Source organism: Amblyomma mixtum, chromosome 10, assembly GCF_055824585.1.
Source record: "Amblyomma mixtum isolate Tamu chromosome 10, ASM5582458v1, whole genome shotgun sequence".
Lineage (NCBI taxonomy): Eukaryota > Metazoa > Arthropoda > Arachnida > Ixodida > Ixodidae > Amblyomma > Amblyomma mixtum.
The window spans coordinates 29,186,550-29,202,717 of record NC_143021.1 but is presented as its reverse complement, the minus strand read 5'-3'; the positions used below and the strand labels follow the sequence as shown (position 1 = coordinate 29,202,717).

Below are 16,168 nucleotides of genomic sequence, written 5' to 3'. Positions count from 1 at the left end.
TGTGTATGTCTCAAGGAGGCTGCTTGGTCATAAGGGGGGGGGGGGGGGGGGACTTTTATTGTCAACAATTTTTTCCTGAGTGAACTCATGAAGTCACAGAATGTATAGATTTTATTCTTTCGGTATTTCATGTGGAGTCAGCCACAAAGTGCAAACAACCATTGGTCACATTGCAAAAAAATGCAATGCTTTCTAACTGTAACAAAAATGCAACACCAGCATCAGCACTTGTATATTTTAATTGTGGACCAACACCAGCCTTGTCGACAATCAAAAACTACCCCCCCCCCCCCTCACACCCACACACATACAAACAATTTTTTTCACAATTGACTCAGATTTAGAACGCACAGCACACCTGGGAGGACAAATGAAACATTGATATGCACGTAAGATATATCTCCCTTCATGCTTCTTTACCATTTCCAGGACTAATGTTTTATTCACGAATCTCATCCATGTCGCAGATGTCCTCGCCGTACATTGGTACCGCGACGCCGCATACTGATGCGAAATGATCGATGCATTCCTTCGGCACGTCGTCCACAGCTTGTTTTGATACAAACAGCACACGTTCTGAAAATGAAAACGTCAGGAAAAGGTCGACCATGGTTACGCAGATCTGGCGCAGGCTCTAATCGTCCGTTGCTACGAACAGTTGCGAAGGATCGGTGAAGGGTAATTGAGTTTATTTTCCGAGACACTAACTCAGCGTTCACATGGAAGAAAAGGCGCTCCTAGTGCCTTCAATGCACCCTACAGACGGTTCATGAATCAGCTCAATTAAAAATGTTCGATAAAAAGACCTTAGCACTAAAGAGGATGCATGCAATAATAAGCCTAAAACCGGGTAAAATATGTGGAGAGTCATGTGGTCAATAAAGATACACAATCACTCTAACAACAGTTTCGTTTTAGTTTCTACAACTAAGGAAAGGATGAGGACAGGTTGTCGGAATAAGTTTTTTTTTTTAAATGAGCCACATCTATGTCAAGAAAACTAGAGAAAAATTTAAAAGAGATATAGGCTAATACAGCGAAATCTGGATATTTAGCCATATATTTTTATGTATGTAAAATGAGAATGGAAATGTAAAGATGTATTTTTGTAGTAACTGACATTTACTGAATACGCTTGACACTTAAATGTACTATGTCGCAAAGTAGTTGGTCCAGTTTTGTTGTCAATATCATGTTTTAGGCGACCTGCATGCCCTCCAAGAAAAATGAAGAAGGTGAGCACAAACTTCTGCCTTGAATATTTTCCAATATACCCCAGAAAAAACGCTAGTGAGAGGCACATACGCGTAGAACTAAATAGTTCGGGCGCCTATTATTGATTTCTTGCAACCAGGGCTAGATTTTTACTGTGGGCCTCCCTTCATCGCAGCATCAACAGAAGTCCCTAAGCAAGTTAGTCCTGTTATTTCCTTTCCTATTCATGACAATAATAAATTATTCCAGCAAATGTTACACTTTCCATGTTGCACGAGCATTCTCCATGAGGAGGATATGCAGAGGTTGCAGCTCGAAAGAAATATCTTCGTTTGCGTACTTCCTGTACTAATCTCTGTGGCCCATCCGAAAGTCCTCTCCTTTCATAAACCATCCGCTGCTTTCTTAAGCGTTGGTTTTGAGAGTGTCGGTAATATATGAGTCCTCATCCTCAGGGAGCCAAACCAGAATATCCGAACGTTTTGCAGACACCTGTCTTGGCGCAAAGCGCGCAAAAAACGAGCTTGGCGAAGACATGGGAAGACACATGCAAGCATTGTATTGTTTCTCGCCTTCGTCCTAGTCGTTTTCTGGATGATTTTTGTCAAGAATGGATTATCAACAAGCTTAAACGCACCCCTTACTGATCCCTATCTCACTTGGCTTGTGTATCTGCGTTCATAAAACGCACGCAAAAAAGAACATGCAGACAAAGAGATGCCCCGACACGGCCCTCCTTCTCTCCCTTTGCCTCCGAAAATATTAAAAATCTGTTAGCGAATGGCTCGAACTCTAAGGTCTGTCAACGTGAAAAGTCTCAAAGTGGTCACAGGAAAAGTGGACAATCAGCTGCTAGTAGATTTTGGTGCTGGGGAGTAGTAGTTCCATAGTGGTAGTAGGAGTTGTTTATTCAAGAATAATAATAAAAAAAGAAGGGAGAGATTTTTGTTAGACCTAGGATGTGCCTTCACTAGGGGAAGCACCTGACCTGGGACAGCGGAAATAGAGGGATAGTAGGCAGACTAAAGAAATGAAAGAGGTGAGGGGCGTCCAGTAAGAATAGGGTTGAGAGAGGTACTATATACAAGTATTGTGATTAGATGACATATGTACAGGATCAGATGCAGGCACCGAAAGACCGCGTAACAGTGTCAAAGTCTCGGCTTTAGATATTTTCTCTCTGCAGCGTTTGTGTTTGGTTTTCAGTTCCTTGGACGTCTTAGATCATCTATTCCTTCGTACACGTTTACTTCTAGCGAAAAAAAATAGGGGGTGGGGGACACCTAGACTTTGCCTTAAAGGCATGATGGAACAGCGTTAACGGTTCGCTTCAGCGTCCCGGGGTCCTCTTTGCGCACCAGTTCGGTGACATGGACACCGTCGGACAAGGCACAAAAAGCTTACCCTTAACCGCGTCGAACGAATTTGCCTCAGCGGCGGAGGTGTAACGTGTCTGACTCGGGATCCGTGGGCTGCGCGTTCGAATTGTACATTAACCTAATCTTGTTTTCAATGCATTAATTTCGTGTGTTGTTCTTACGCGTCATAGTGACAGCTTAGCCATTTTGCGATCGTACATTAACAATATATGTGATGTTTTATTCGATTTTCAAATCAGCCACTGCACATGTTACATCCTCGCATTTTCAACCAACCTGCATTTTCCCGCATGACGCTGTCCACTCCTATGCTGAAGGGAAGCCTAAACGGTAACGCGTTAGATACCAATACAGTTCACTCAGAAACCAGTATACGTGCGTAAAAGAGAATCCGGAATGAACAATTTGTTTACGCACATGGCGTCATAGTAAGCCTCTCATTAGCTCGCTGCAATTGATACAGATTGAGTCGGCCTGACCTTGTATATGGCTATTCTCTACAGGAAGGACTGTTAAAGGCCTGTTCGCTGGGATAGCGTTCTCGTAGTAGCAGTAGTAGCCGGCGTAGCGCCAGGGTGGCAAGCACGAGAAAGAAATAGGAGGAGAGTGCGATGAGAGTACGGGTATGCACAGCCGGATGGGGGTCGCCACGTTAAACACCCGCAGTGTGGTTACCACGGAAGAAGCCGAAGTAGGTTTAGGTAAAAAGTTCAGGGTAGGGGAAGAGAGGAGGAGCGCGCAATGGCAGTGCAGATTGGCAGGATGCTAATCGGGGTTAAAAACATGGTTCACTTTGCAGTTTTAGCGTATGACGTCTTACAGCAGTCGATGTCTTGTGGACACCGTCTGGTGCGACTAACTCTTTGGCTGTAATGGCCGTTTGAGGGTCTTCGGAATGCACAGCCTTGGGGCGCAAATGTCGTCGGTGCGAATCCCACACATATTTTGCGCTTGCCCTAATTTAGTAAGTTTATCCACAAGAACCTGCCAAGTCATTTGACAGTACTTGAAACATTCTCGGTCAAGCGTGTGGCCCCCAAAGTTCTTGCAAATGATGCTCCCTGGAGGGTCCCACTTCGATAGCTGCTATACTGTCCCGCTCACTCTTGCTATGAGACAGAGTGTGGTCACGTGGTCGCTGTTTTGGTTAATTGGACGTAAAGTGTATAGAGACGCGTCTCTGACAAGTTTAAGTAGCAAAAACTTTCGCTCTCAGCAATCTCGACCAGAGAATCAGACAAAACAAGAATGGCGTCCGGTCAATGCCGAGAACTGCGAACGCACCGAACACGGAATTGGCTTCGGAGAAGGAGCGTGTTGGCCGTGGAGCGCAATCCGTTCAAGAGGCTTCACGTCGAGTTATAGCACATATGGCTCTGAGAGGCGAAGGTGAACAGTACTCCGGAGACACTGCTCATCTGCATACGTTATTGGACTTCGCCACGAGTTAACAAAGGGAAAGCGAATGCCGCTCCCTGCTGCTGCTGGCTTGCCAATCAGTCCCCCCTTCAAGAAGGAACCAAGTTGTTCTTGAAACGTGGGTTAAAATTAAATGATTTGTTGCGATCAGTCTTTCAGAATTTTTTTATGAACGTAAATTCAGAATGAACAATTCCTCATAAGCGTGCATTACCCATAAATTTAAAGGTATAGCTTCCTTCCTCTAATGCTGAGCTTAAGTCATCGCTGCACGTTTTTTTAGGCTTTTTCTCCAGAGCTAATTTACGTCCCTAATGTGTGGCCTTAATACAGCCGAATACCTCGAATAGATATTTATAATGATGCTACTGCATAGGCATTGTTCAAAAATTGAAATATGTGTTGCGTGGTTGACGATGCTTTTTTTGTACACCTATGTTGTTTTCGAGATATAGTTGAGAAAAGTTGTTACGATTTACGCATTCTTTTTACGACTTATGAGCGGTGATGAGTTAGCTTGATTCTTTTTGAAAAAAACTGAAGGATGACCTGTGCATGCGCAAGCATATCTACTAACCTTATAAGCTTAGAAGAGAGCAGACAAACCTGGAACAGGTATCCACAGCAAAGAAGCCGTGGCTGTTATGGAGACACACGATAAGAGTCATTTATAAAGTAATCTGCGGCTGTAAGCATTAGCTCTTCCGCTCTTCATGGCTCAGTGTTTGCTATATCACTGGCAGAAGTGAAGTTTTTAGCATTTCAAGTGCATTTTAGAGAAGCGTTAATCCCCTCGTAATATTCTTGACGTAAAAGATGGGTCGCACGAAATATCTGAAGCGACCTGCAAAACAAAAATGCGCTGCTTACCATCTTGGTAGTAAACGCCTTGAGCGATGACACAGTTCTTCTGGTTGGTGTAAGGAAACGCTATAACTTGGGTGTAGCTCGGATCTGCAAGCAGAATATAAAAACCGAGGAACGCTAAATTCAAAGCGGGCAGGATAACATACGTGCATATTTCCTTACTCCTCTATAAATAAATGCCAAATTCAACTAGTCAATCCAGAACGGATTTTCTCGCTCTAAGGGGGCCAATCCCTGTTCAGTGGTTGGTCTGGATTGCATTCGCGAGTACCAATGATCGTTCAGGGACGTTTAAACAAAGTATAAATAAAAAAAAATTCCTCGGAGCGGGACATGAACGCATAAACAGAAACCGCTCTGATTCCACCGCTTGCCTAGGTGCGGTCGCCTTGTCTTCAAGGCGTCTTCACAGTGAGGCTTCTGACGAGCACGTGTCAGATGCCACGCGTCCTTTATATGCCCATTTCTGTGAGCAGTGGACAGTCAGCTGCCCACTCCAGCATTCAACGTAGCAGAAGCTCCCCGAGTGAGCTTTACTTACAGCCATTCATGGAATCTGGCGGAAGGGAATTCTTTTCTACCGACCGCTATGGCTCGTACAGCATGGGTCGACACATGGCTATAATTCCTTTTGAGGGCATTGGAGCTTTCCTACTGCAGTTCGCTTTTGTCTAGAGCTCAAAGTGCAGACAGTGAAAAATCTGGTAGGCGAAGCCGATGCCCGATTCCAACAGGTTTCTTTGCCAAGCAGAAATACCACCTTGTTAACTCTCATAAAAGCGAGGTTTCAAGTTAACGCGATGATAATTCATTGCCAGAGGTTGTTTCAGAAGTGTTGTCCACACTTTGTTGCGTCTATTAAGTAATAATGGGGCACAACTGTAGCTTCAAGAGAAGTTGAATGGTACGAATCTCGTGAATAGGTCCAAAATTTGGTGGCCTTCCGCTTCAAAAGGAATGAGTGCTCATCGACAAGAAGATCCGTATGCAGCACCGCAAATTTTTAGATTGAGGAGATTAAAGCCACCGAGATAATTTAATCGTTTCTTTTATAAAACCACACGGCGACTACGAAAGAGGAAAGTTAGTGAGAGATAATATTTTTGCCGACATATTCTAGAAACATCTTGGCGTCAGGTATTACACTAGCCCACAGTTATCAGCTTGCCGAATTATTACCAAGGAGTGCTTGTAATGCTGCTCTTCCGATATTTCAAGGGAAAAAGAAGTATTTGCCAGCAAAGGGAAATTTAAAGGCTTCAATATTTAGCGCTTTGGTTGATAGCCACAGAAAACTTTATTCAAAACGGCGTCGCCCGGCATTCACCTACAGCAGGAAAGGACAGCGGACATAAGCATGAAAATTTATAAAGTGGCAGGTAATGGATAGCCCCACACTCTCCAGGAATGCTACATAGAATGAACATATTGGACTTTCCTGTTGTTCGTCGTAGGCTTCAGATAACGTTTTTATTTCCTTCTATTCCGCTTCTTGTCAGCTCATTAATTTAAGTGAAATGGCTGAAAGCGTCGTTAAAGAAGGCCGTTTGAAGGCCAGAGTTGGCTATCTTCCGTCTTCTGTTTCTCACTCGATGCCAGTCCGCATATGCATGCTGATTTCTTGTCTTTTAGACCTGATTTTTGGCTTTTGTATTGTTGTGTTGCTAACTTGCATCTTTGTTGTCTATAAATCCACTCCTGTAACAGTCCCAAGAAGGGACTAACCGTATGTTCAAATAAAAAATGAAATAAAAATTAAAAAGCAGGTGCATTAGAAATCATGCTTTTGACCCATAACCTAGAAGTCAATGTCATTCAAAACCTGTCTTCATTCTCAGATGAAAGGAGATTTTCTATGGACACTTTGTGGGGCTGGCTCTGGGGCAATTTTTACCCACTTCAACTCCACGCGCTCTCTTCCAGTCATCAAGGTGCCCGCGCTGCGCATGACCAAACGCTCGCTCGGCAGATGTGGCGATCGCTGCGGTGAAGGTTTGATAAGGGCAGCAAAGCTGTGCCCGGGGGGACTCCCGCGGGAGCGTTTCTAGAGCGTGGCCACGGATTCAGCGGTCACCACGAGCAGGCAGGAGTATGCAAGGATGGGGAAGTCTGTCTTGTCGCACCTCCACCAAGATGTTACGGGGAAATACAATTTACATTTGTTTACAAGCTATAGGTGAATAGTTCCTAGCGGCGAGCAGCAGGAAGCACCAACGAGGACCGGGAGCACCACCAACCTCTTCTGTTGTTGTTGTTGTTGTAGCCTTTGACAGAATGGCACATACCCACACTGGGGGATCGGCCAAGAATCGGGAAGTAAAGGTTGGTATTCACCTGTGCGTAGTAAAGGCAATCATCGACAAACGCAGCAGGAAGCGGGAAGCACAGCGATTTCTAGGACGAGGTTCGCCGAACCGCCGAGCTCATGCAAGACAAAGACGACACTCGGCCACGCGCTGGGAGCCAAAGTTCGGCCGCCAGATGGCGCCGGCAGAGTGCGAGCAGTGTGGCGATATGAAGAGGTGGAACGCATATCGGAGGTTATCTCAGATAATAATTGGTAGTTCACCAATATCCTTCAAGAGAAAACTATACAAGTGCTGTATCTTACTGATAGTCACCTATGGGACAGAAACATGGAGGCCAATGAAAAGGGTTCAACTTAAGTTGAAGGCAACGCAGGCGGCTATGGAAAGAAAAATGGTAGGTGTAACGTTAAGAGACCGGAAGCGCGTGGAGTGGTTGAGAGAAGAAACGGGGGTTATTGATATCCTCGTCGAAATCAAGGGGAAGAAATTGGATTGGGTAGGGCATATAATGTGAAGGCAAGATAACCCCTGGTCTTTCAGAGAAACGAACTGGATACGAAGAAAAGGCAGGCGTAGCAGGGCGCAGCAGAAAGTCAGATGGGCGGATGAGATTAAGCAGTTTGCGGGGATCAGGTGGCCGCAGCTGGCAAAAGCCAGGGTTAATTGGAGAGACATGGGAGAGGTCTTTGCCTTGCAGTGGGTGCAGTTAAGCTGATGATCATTATGACCTACGTTGTGCCGAAACAATACTCTGTGGCGACCGGGCTGCTGTTTACATTCTTGTGCCCATGTTTTTGGAACACTAAAATTGGCAGTTTTCTACATCAATAAAAAATGAAGGTTGCAATCGAGGAATGCTTTCACTAAGCCTAAATCCCGGTGATACTTAATGTATTATCGTATTTTATGATTAGGAGAATTTTTATCGAGATATTGAGGTATTGATATTGAGATATTGAGATAGGTAATGTTTTCAACATTACCTGTGATTCTACTTTATTTAAAAAAAGGCGATTGGATAGGTATTGGCGCAAGCTACACTGGGACTCACGTAGTAATTGAATCTTTTAGCATTACAATTGATTTTTTTGCGCTCAAATTAGAGCAATTATACTCAAATGAGTAATTCTGGTGGACAGGACCTGTCGCCGAGAATTTTCAAACTGTGTCAGAGAAGACAAAATCTATACGAAAGACATAGTGATCGGGGTCTTATCTACTTGGCACAGCTTTCTAAGTCCACAGAGAAAACTGTGGCCTATATATTACGAGAATCCACAAGTTAAGAAACTACTACTAAAGAAACTGCCTGGAAATCACTTTATGCGTGGCTTATCTCTCCAGTATGGTGGTACAGAACCAGAATGGCTAACCAAATGAGGATACACGGAAAAAAACCCCAGGAAAAATACCCAGGCCGCCACCATTAGCTTTGCGGAAGCGACGTACAAAAAAACAAGTTGAGATTCCCATACAATCGTGAAGAATAGATAGTAATTGATATGTACTGAAATAGAATACAGATACACAATCACGAAATTCAACGTATAGAGCCTGGCGATCATATCCGGCTGAATGCGGTACTTTCGGCATGACATAATAACTTACCGTTATTTGGGATGTAATTAAAGCTGTTAGGAGTTGGACCAGGAGTAATATGGAAGGCGACATTTCTCCTGAAATGGTGGAACAGACAGATCTTGAAATCAAAATACATAATGAGTACTCTAAAAACAGTCTAGGAACTGCATTACCGTGTTTTATAACATGTTGAAGTTACTGCTTCATTCGGTTGTGATCAGAAACACTAGAAGTTTACCCTAGCATTTTAAGCACCATCCATTCTGGGTATGCAGTTCTTTTGCTGCATAGAGAGACCCGGCAAGCTAGGAGGTACACTGAAATCCGCAACTCAGCGTTCTAGTTTTTCTATCTCAATATCGAATCAAGCAATAAAAGTTCCACTTCAGTGACATTACCAAGCATATTTTCTATGGCAATTGCCACTGCCAAGGCGGTGCACCCTTAAAGGACGTAGGGATGAAACTATCGCTCGACATTGGTTATGAGGAGCAATGCTTCACAGTGTAGCCGTTGATCGCTGATTCGATTTTTTGTGCGAAAGCACTATTTCACAAGCTCTGACCACTTCACTGAGTTTGTGCGAAACTTGACTGTTAGAGTGGCACTGGCTCGTGCAGAAATAAAGAAACTTTGCCACGATTAAGTATTGAACCCCGCGGCGGCGCGACCAGATGAGCTTCACTGGCCACTGCACGACGGCACTGTGCTATAGCCGCGGCCGAAGACGCCTCGTGGTAAACGGCAGCACAATCTGCTACTGCGATCGCCGTCTTCATCAACGTCCATCCGCGGCGCGAGCAGAGCTTAACCTGTGTCTAATATCGTCGTCAGACGTTCCTACGGCGCGGCAATCAAAACCTTGAGCCAACAAAGCAAAGCACGTGCTTTCCCACGTCTGCTCGGTATAATTACGTTAAAATCCTAACAGTTTTTATAGTTCTTGCTGCACTCAATGTCAACGGCGGGTAAAAGGGGAGACAGGCACAATGTTCGCTTGGAAGTCAACTTTATTCAGAGAGCGAAAACATATGTAAGAAGCATAAAGATAGTTTCTATTATGCCCCCAAACAATTGGGACTCATTCGTATTCATCGACGCGCCTACACGCAACAGGAATGTATTGGCCACCAAATCGGCAACCACTCCATCTCGGAAGGCCCGCTCCTACACGTCTCTGCCCCCTGGCTGTAACAAGATGAGGCCCTACACACACCATTACTGCCCTTCGAACCACTTCCTTCAACGCCACCAGCATGATACGACAGATTGCTCGTCATCGAAAGGGTATGACTGAAAAGGATACCCTCCGTCTAGTAGGAGCCCTCGCCAGCCAATATGACATCTAATAAGGCCTGTCCTACTCCCACCTTAATAATGCCTACCTAAAAAAGGTGAACGTTTCTCCTGCACAGCCTCGAAAAGACTACCCTCCGCCTCCCAATTTGCACCTGTAACACTTTTCTCCTTACCCTTTGCATCCACAACCATTGAGAGCAGATTCAGGAGGCTGTTCTTACCTCTATGTACTCGCCTCCTCACTACTGCCGCAGGCGAAGCAATTTGCACCGGATCGGCGACCCACGGGCAACACACATCCTGGCCCTTAGAGGCATCCTAACTATGAAAATACGCGCGCATTTGCATTTTTATACCCTCTTACTATTGTAGCACCATCAACTCTAGGCTGCCAAAGGGGAGGCCCGCATTCGCTACCTGCATAGACAGTACCGCGAGAATACGAACGTGTAATATGTGGAAGCGGCCGCCTACGTACAGCGCTCAATATTGTTGCGGAGTGGGTCGGCACACCAAGACAGCGAAACGCGGCTGTCCGGCCAATCGCCGACCACGATCCTCCTGCCGCTCGTTCTCTCGAACACGCGCTCGCACCCGCGCTTTGTCCTCGTGCCTATACTGCGGCGGAACTGCCACTTTCTCTTTTTAAGGCGAAAGCGTTTAATGCCTCATACTGTCGTTAGCAGACGCGTCTGCAGGAGTGTCGATAGACGCGTCGGCAAGAATGTCGACAGACGCGTCGGCAGGAATGTCGACAGACGTGTCGGCAGATTTGTCCGCCTTTCGGCGTCACTGCTTAGAAAGAAACTGCGCCGAGGGTGGGAATCGAACCAGGGCCTTTGGCAATTGAAGAGGAGAAGCTACCACTCCGCCACGAAGGCTGAAGGTTCCAGCATGAATAAAGGCGCATCTAGTGAATGCATAGGTTTCATAAATAAAATAAAAGGAACAAAGTCAAGAAAAGGGAAATAAAATAAGAAAATAAGCAAAAATATAAACAAAATAGAATAGGATGTGAAAATACAAATAAAAAACAAGAAAAACAAGAAAAGGAGCAAAAATAAAAAATATGAAAAATAAAAAAGTAAATAAAAACAAACAGTGCGCCAGGAAACGCTTTCGTCTTGCAGCACTTTAGAGAGCCAAAGTGCCCCCTGAATTTTTTCGTAACATATTTCCACCGGTGGGGGGAGGGATAGAGGGGACGGCCAGCTAACGCGCCAAATGTGCCCGAAGAAAATCAGCCACGAAAGGACAGGGGAGGCCGTCCGACGGCAATGAGCTCCCGAAGCGATGCAGTCCCACTGAAGGTAGATCTCAATCCAGTGGGACCGGTGGGCGCGCTTCAAGGCGTTGGCCAAGGGCGACGGGAAGGTTTCTATTCAGTGGAAAGTGCGCAGGTGCTCCAGAGGCGCGATGTCGTTGCACGTGAGGGTTGCGCCCCGCAAGCAGCTGGTGTTTGCCGGGCGCTGTACCACGCAGTGGCTGTTAGCTCCGTCTCGATTCTGCTGGCCGCCGCCCCCAGTGCAGCGTACCTCGTGCGAGTGCAGGCGCACATTAGGAACGACATGAGTGCCGGAACGGCCTGCGATGCGTGCACATAACGCGGTCCCCGTTATGGGGCGGTACACTGTGAGGAAGGAAATATGCCAGGAGTGGGCTCTGCCCTGCCGACGACATTGCAACCGACGAGTGGGGCCTGCTAAGTGCGACACATGCTCCGGAAAAATGCTGTGCACACAGCGTAGGCGATGCTAGGGCAGATCTTCCGATGCTAGGGCATGGATGCTAGGGCATCGGAACTTGTGTAGACGGCTTCCTGTACTGGCCCGTCTGACAGGATGCCACGGGCTGCTTGATGTCCCTAAACGTGTTAAGCCACCAAAAGAGCTCCGACACTCGCGTGTAAGCCTTGCCACGGCCAAGCTGACCCGCGTGGGAGCGTCGCGGAAGCCGCGCAGGACCTGCGATCGCAGCGTTTCGGGCATCACTGGCAACCACACGGGAGGTGGACCATGGAGACCCTTTACATGACAAAAAGGCTTTCTTCGCCCCATAGAGCCGGCGCAGTTTGCGGTGGCGTGTGCCGGCAGCGGTTCTGAGGGAGTGAATTATGGCAGGATTTTCGGCATCTTGCGTTTTCGCAGTCCTCAGTTCCGTCAAGGATGTCACAGAACAAGAGTGACGGGACAGGAAATGAGCATCTTGACGGGCAGAGCCACGCCTATGCACTATAGTAAAATTGTACCCTTGATGTTGTGTCGTGTCCGGTCGCTGTGTTGAATGCAGCGAAAGACGCACACGGTACTTTAAGACTTCGTTTATTTAAAGCCGATGAGGGTGCGACCAGCGTCGACCGAGGCTGGAGCCGAACTGGCCGCCCGAAGAAAGGAGGGAGTGGAGAAGCGTCCACGGGAGGGAGTGGCTTCCCAGAACAGGAGGAGGGTGCGGGGGCGCACCGTGGGGGGGCATCCGGCGACAGCGTGCGACGAGGGGCAAGCGGTCGTTAGGAGGGGATGCGAGTGGTCGTTAGGAGGAGGATTGAGTGGTCGTTAGGAGGAGGACGCGGGGGCGCACACACACAAAAGCAATAAGGGGGGGACACAACACTTCCTTCCCCCTTAGAAAGTTGCCTGGTATCGTGCAGGGGGTCGGCGCTCACGCGTGGAGGCGCGCTGGCTTTGTGCGCTCGGGGGAGAAACACTTGTAGGCTGGCTGTTGTTCGCTGTGTCTCCTAGGTCTGTCCTGGGCGAAGTCTCTTCTTCCGGGAAGAGGTGCCAGGCTATGTGGGAAGATGGTGCACGTGTTCTCTCCGCTGGCGGACAGCTCTCAGACGGCGTCGTAAATCTACGCAGCTGGTTGAGATGTCGGCGTGCTACTGTGCCATGTATGTTGACGAGCCAAGAGCGCAGGCCTATGCGTCTGACAATTGTAGCTTCCTCCCAGCGTGGCTTTTTCAGAAACTGTCGGGCGAGGACGCGCTGCCCCTCATTAAGCGTGCCGCAGCGCGGAATTGCTTTTTCTTCCCGGAACGTCTCTGCCTTTGGCTCGGGGAGGATGGCTGTGAGCTGGGTTCGCATTTCACGCTCGAACATCATTTTCGAGGGGGTCTCGCCTGTTGTGCTCTGAACCGTCGTGTGCTGCTTGAAGAGAAAGCGCGCAAGGCGGCGCTGCAGCGAGCCTGTCTGATCTCTTTCAAGGGCGCGTTTTAGCTCGGCTACGTAGCGCTCGGCTTGTCCGTTTGTCGCTGGGTGGTAGGGGGCCGATGTAACTGATGAGATCCCGTTGTCGCGATAAAACTTGAGGATCTCCGCAGACACAAACGGTGTTCCGTTGTCCGACACTACCTTGCGCGGCAGGCCGAACGTTGCAAATAGTGATCGGAGGTTGTCAATGACTGCTGCCGAAGTCGTCTGTCCCATTTGCCTTATCTCAAGCCACTTTGTGTAGGCATCTACGACCACAAGGAAAGTGCAGCCCTCAATTGGTCCTGCAAAATCAATGTGCAGTGTGTGCCATGGTGTGTCTGGCTTTTCCCATTCTGGGACAGGAGCTTTCGGCGGGGCGCTCCGGCTGCTCTGGCAAGGCTTGCATTCTCGCACCACTGTTTCGATGTCGTTGTCAATGCCAGGCCACCACATGTAGCTTCTGGCACACTTTTTCATTGCAACGATGCCCCGATGTCCGGCGTGGATGAGAGACATAGCTTGTGCGCGTAGTTCTCTCGGCATCACAACTCGGGACCCAAATATGATGCAGCCGCGATGGGTGCTCAACTCTGTAGCTCGCCTGCGGTAAGCGTCGAAGTTGTCCCCTTTGAGTTTATGCACGTTGCCTTGTTGAACAGCTGTGTAAACTAGCCGGAGAGCTGCGCACTTCTGCGTAGATGCTGCAACTGTGCCTGCTGTAAGCGGAGGTTCTGGCAGTGCTTCGAACATCAGAACGTCTCCTGGTGGAAATGGTTCGTCAACAGTTGCGTCTAGTGGCAGACGGCTTAGCGCATCGGCGTTTTGATGTTTACTCCCATTGCGGTAGACCAGAGCGTAGTCGTACGCTGAGAGTTTGATGGAATGCTGCGTCGGCTCGATGACACCTTGCTGCTCCAGTTTGTCCAACTCTTTTTCAACTGAATCTCGGAGAGCAAACGGCACCGGCCTGGCCTTCAGAAATTTGGGTTGCGCGTTGTCCAACAACTCCAGTGTGACCGGGGGCCCTTCGTTTCCTGGAATCTCTTCCGAGAATACTCTTTCGTATTTCTCTTGCAGTTGCTCAACCATGTTCTGGCTCGGCGTCTGGTGTATGCCGCATATCATCACGCCTAGTGGAGAAAACCAGTTTCTCCCTAGAAGGCTTGATCCTGTGCCCTTCACAACAAGCAGAGGTAGCGTATGGGTCTGGCCGTTGTAGTTAACCTGCACGTTGGCAGAGCCCAATAGTGGCAGATTCTGTCCTGACCACGTTCGCAGGTGCGTGTCGTCTTGTTGCAGGGCGGGTGCGTCAGATGGCCATGAAGTTCGGAACGTGTCCTCACTGATCAGAGTACAGGCTGCGCCGGAGTCCACCTCGAACTTAATCAGCTGGTGATGTACGCTTACTTCTGTAAAAATCTTCGGTCGCGTGCCGAGATTCATGGTGTTCAGGTCGTACAACACAGATGGTGTTGCTGATGTTGTTCCATGGAGATCAGATAGCGGCGTATTCTCTGAGGCGTTGACGCTGTGATTAGGCTGGGAAGGTGACTTTATCTTGGCAAGTCTCCGTTTCGTAATGCATGCTCTTTCGATATGCCCTCGCTTGTGGCAAAAATTACACGTGGCTGACTGGAATCGACATCCCTGGGGGTTGTGTTGGTCGTCACACCGCCAGCAGCGTTGTGCCTTTTTGACCGATTTTACAACAACAGAAGGCTTGCGCACCTGGTTGCTTGTCTGGTGTACCGGCTCGGTGTTCCGGCGAATCCCTCTCTGCTGGTGACCGGCGCTCTCCGCTCGAACGGCGATGTCGTAAGCTTTGCTGAATGTGAGGTCCTTCTCAGCGAACAGGCGCTGCTGCAGTGACTCGTCACTCAGTCCGCACACAAATCTGTCGCGTAACATCACGTCCAAGGGAAGCATGGTGGTGTTAGCAGAAGAAGCTGCGTCTCCCTCCTGCCCGGTAGCTGTTGTCGACAGCGTTCCAAAATTGCAGTCGGCAGCGAGCTTCTTGAGCGCGGCTACGTAGGCGCTCACAGTTTCTCCTTCCAGTTGATCTCGTCGTTGGAAGCGAGCCCGGCTGTAGACCTCGGATGGCCTTGGGTCGTAGTGCTTTTGCAGCGCTTTTACGATGTCGTCGTAAGACACTGCCGCTGGTGTGCTTGGCTGAATAAGGGCGCAGACAGTATCGTAGGTCTGCTCCCCACACAGCGTCAGCAGGTTGGCCCTCTTCAAGGCTGGGTCTGTGATGTTGTTAGCTTCAAAGTAGAACTGAAGGCGTCCAACCCACGATGACCACGATGAGCCGTTGAACTCTGGTATCTGATTGGGAAACCCTCGCGTAGCCATGGCTTGTCAATAGCGTTGCGTAGCGCGGGTCGAATCCACTTTCTCGTCGCCACTGTCGTGTCCGGTCGCTGTGTTGAATGCAGCGAAAGACGCACACGGTACTTTAAGACTTCGTTTATTTAAAGCCGATGAGGGTGCGACCAGCGTCGACCGAGGCAGGAGCCGAACTGGCCGCCCGAAGAAAGGAGGGAGTGGAGAAGCGTCCACGGGAGGGAGTGGCTTCCCAGAACAGGAGGAGGGTGCGGGGGCGCACCGTGGGGGGGCATCCGGCGACAGCGTGCGACGAGGGGCAAGCGGTCGTTAGGAGGGGATGCGAGTGGTCGTTAGGAGGAGGATTGAGTGGTCGTTAGGAGGAGGACGCGGGGGCGCACACACACAAAAGCAATAAGGGGGGGACACAACATGTTGGAGGGGCCAGCGTGTGGTCTTTGCCCTCAGATGATTGGCGGAATGCAGCCAAGTGAGAGCGCTATTGTCCGTGACGATGGTAAGTGTCGGCCGTATAGCTAGGGACGGAAGTTCTCGATAACTCAGACGACGGTGAGGCATACTAGTTCCG

At 48.6% G+C, this 16,168-nt stretch overlaps 1 protein-coding gene across 1 annotated transcript in view; it reads right to left on the bottom strand.

Annotated features, from left to right (window-relative positions):
- Positions 1-439: 439 nt before the first annotated feature.
- LOC149325474 (uncharacterized) overlaps positions 440-16,168 on the bottom strand; it is a 34,386-nt gene continuing 18,657 nt past the window's right edge. The window contains exons 3-5 of the mRNA XM_089563274.1: positions 8,798-8,865; positions 4,884-4,967; positions 440-576 (exon numbers count right to left, since the gene is read on the bottom strand). Of these exons, the coding sequence (XP_089419400.1) occupies positions 440-576; positions 4,884-4,967; positions 8,798-8,865 (289 nt within the window). The remainder of the gene's footprint in view (positions 577-4,883; positions 4,968-8,797; positions 8,866-16,168) is intronic.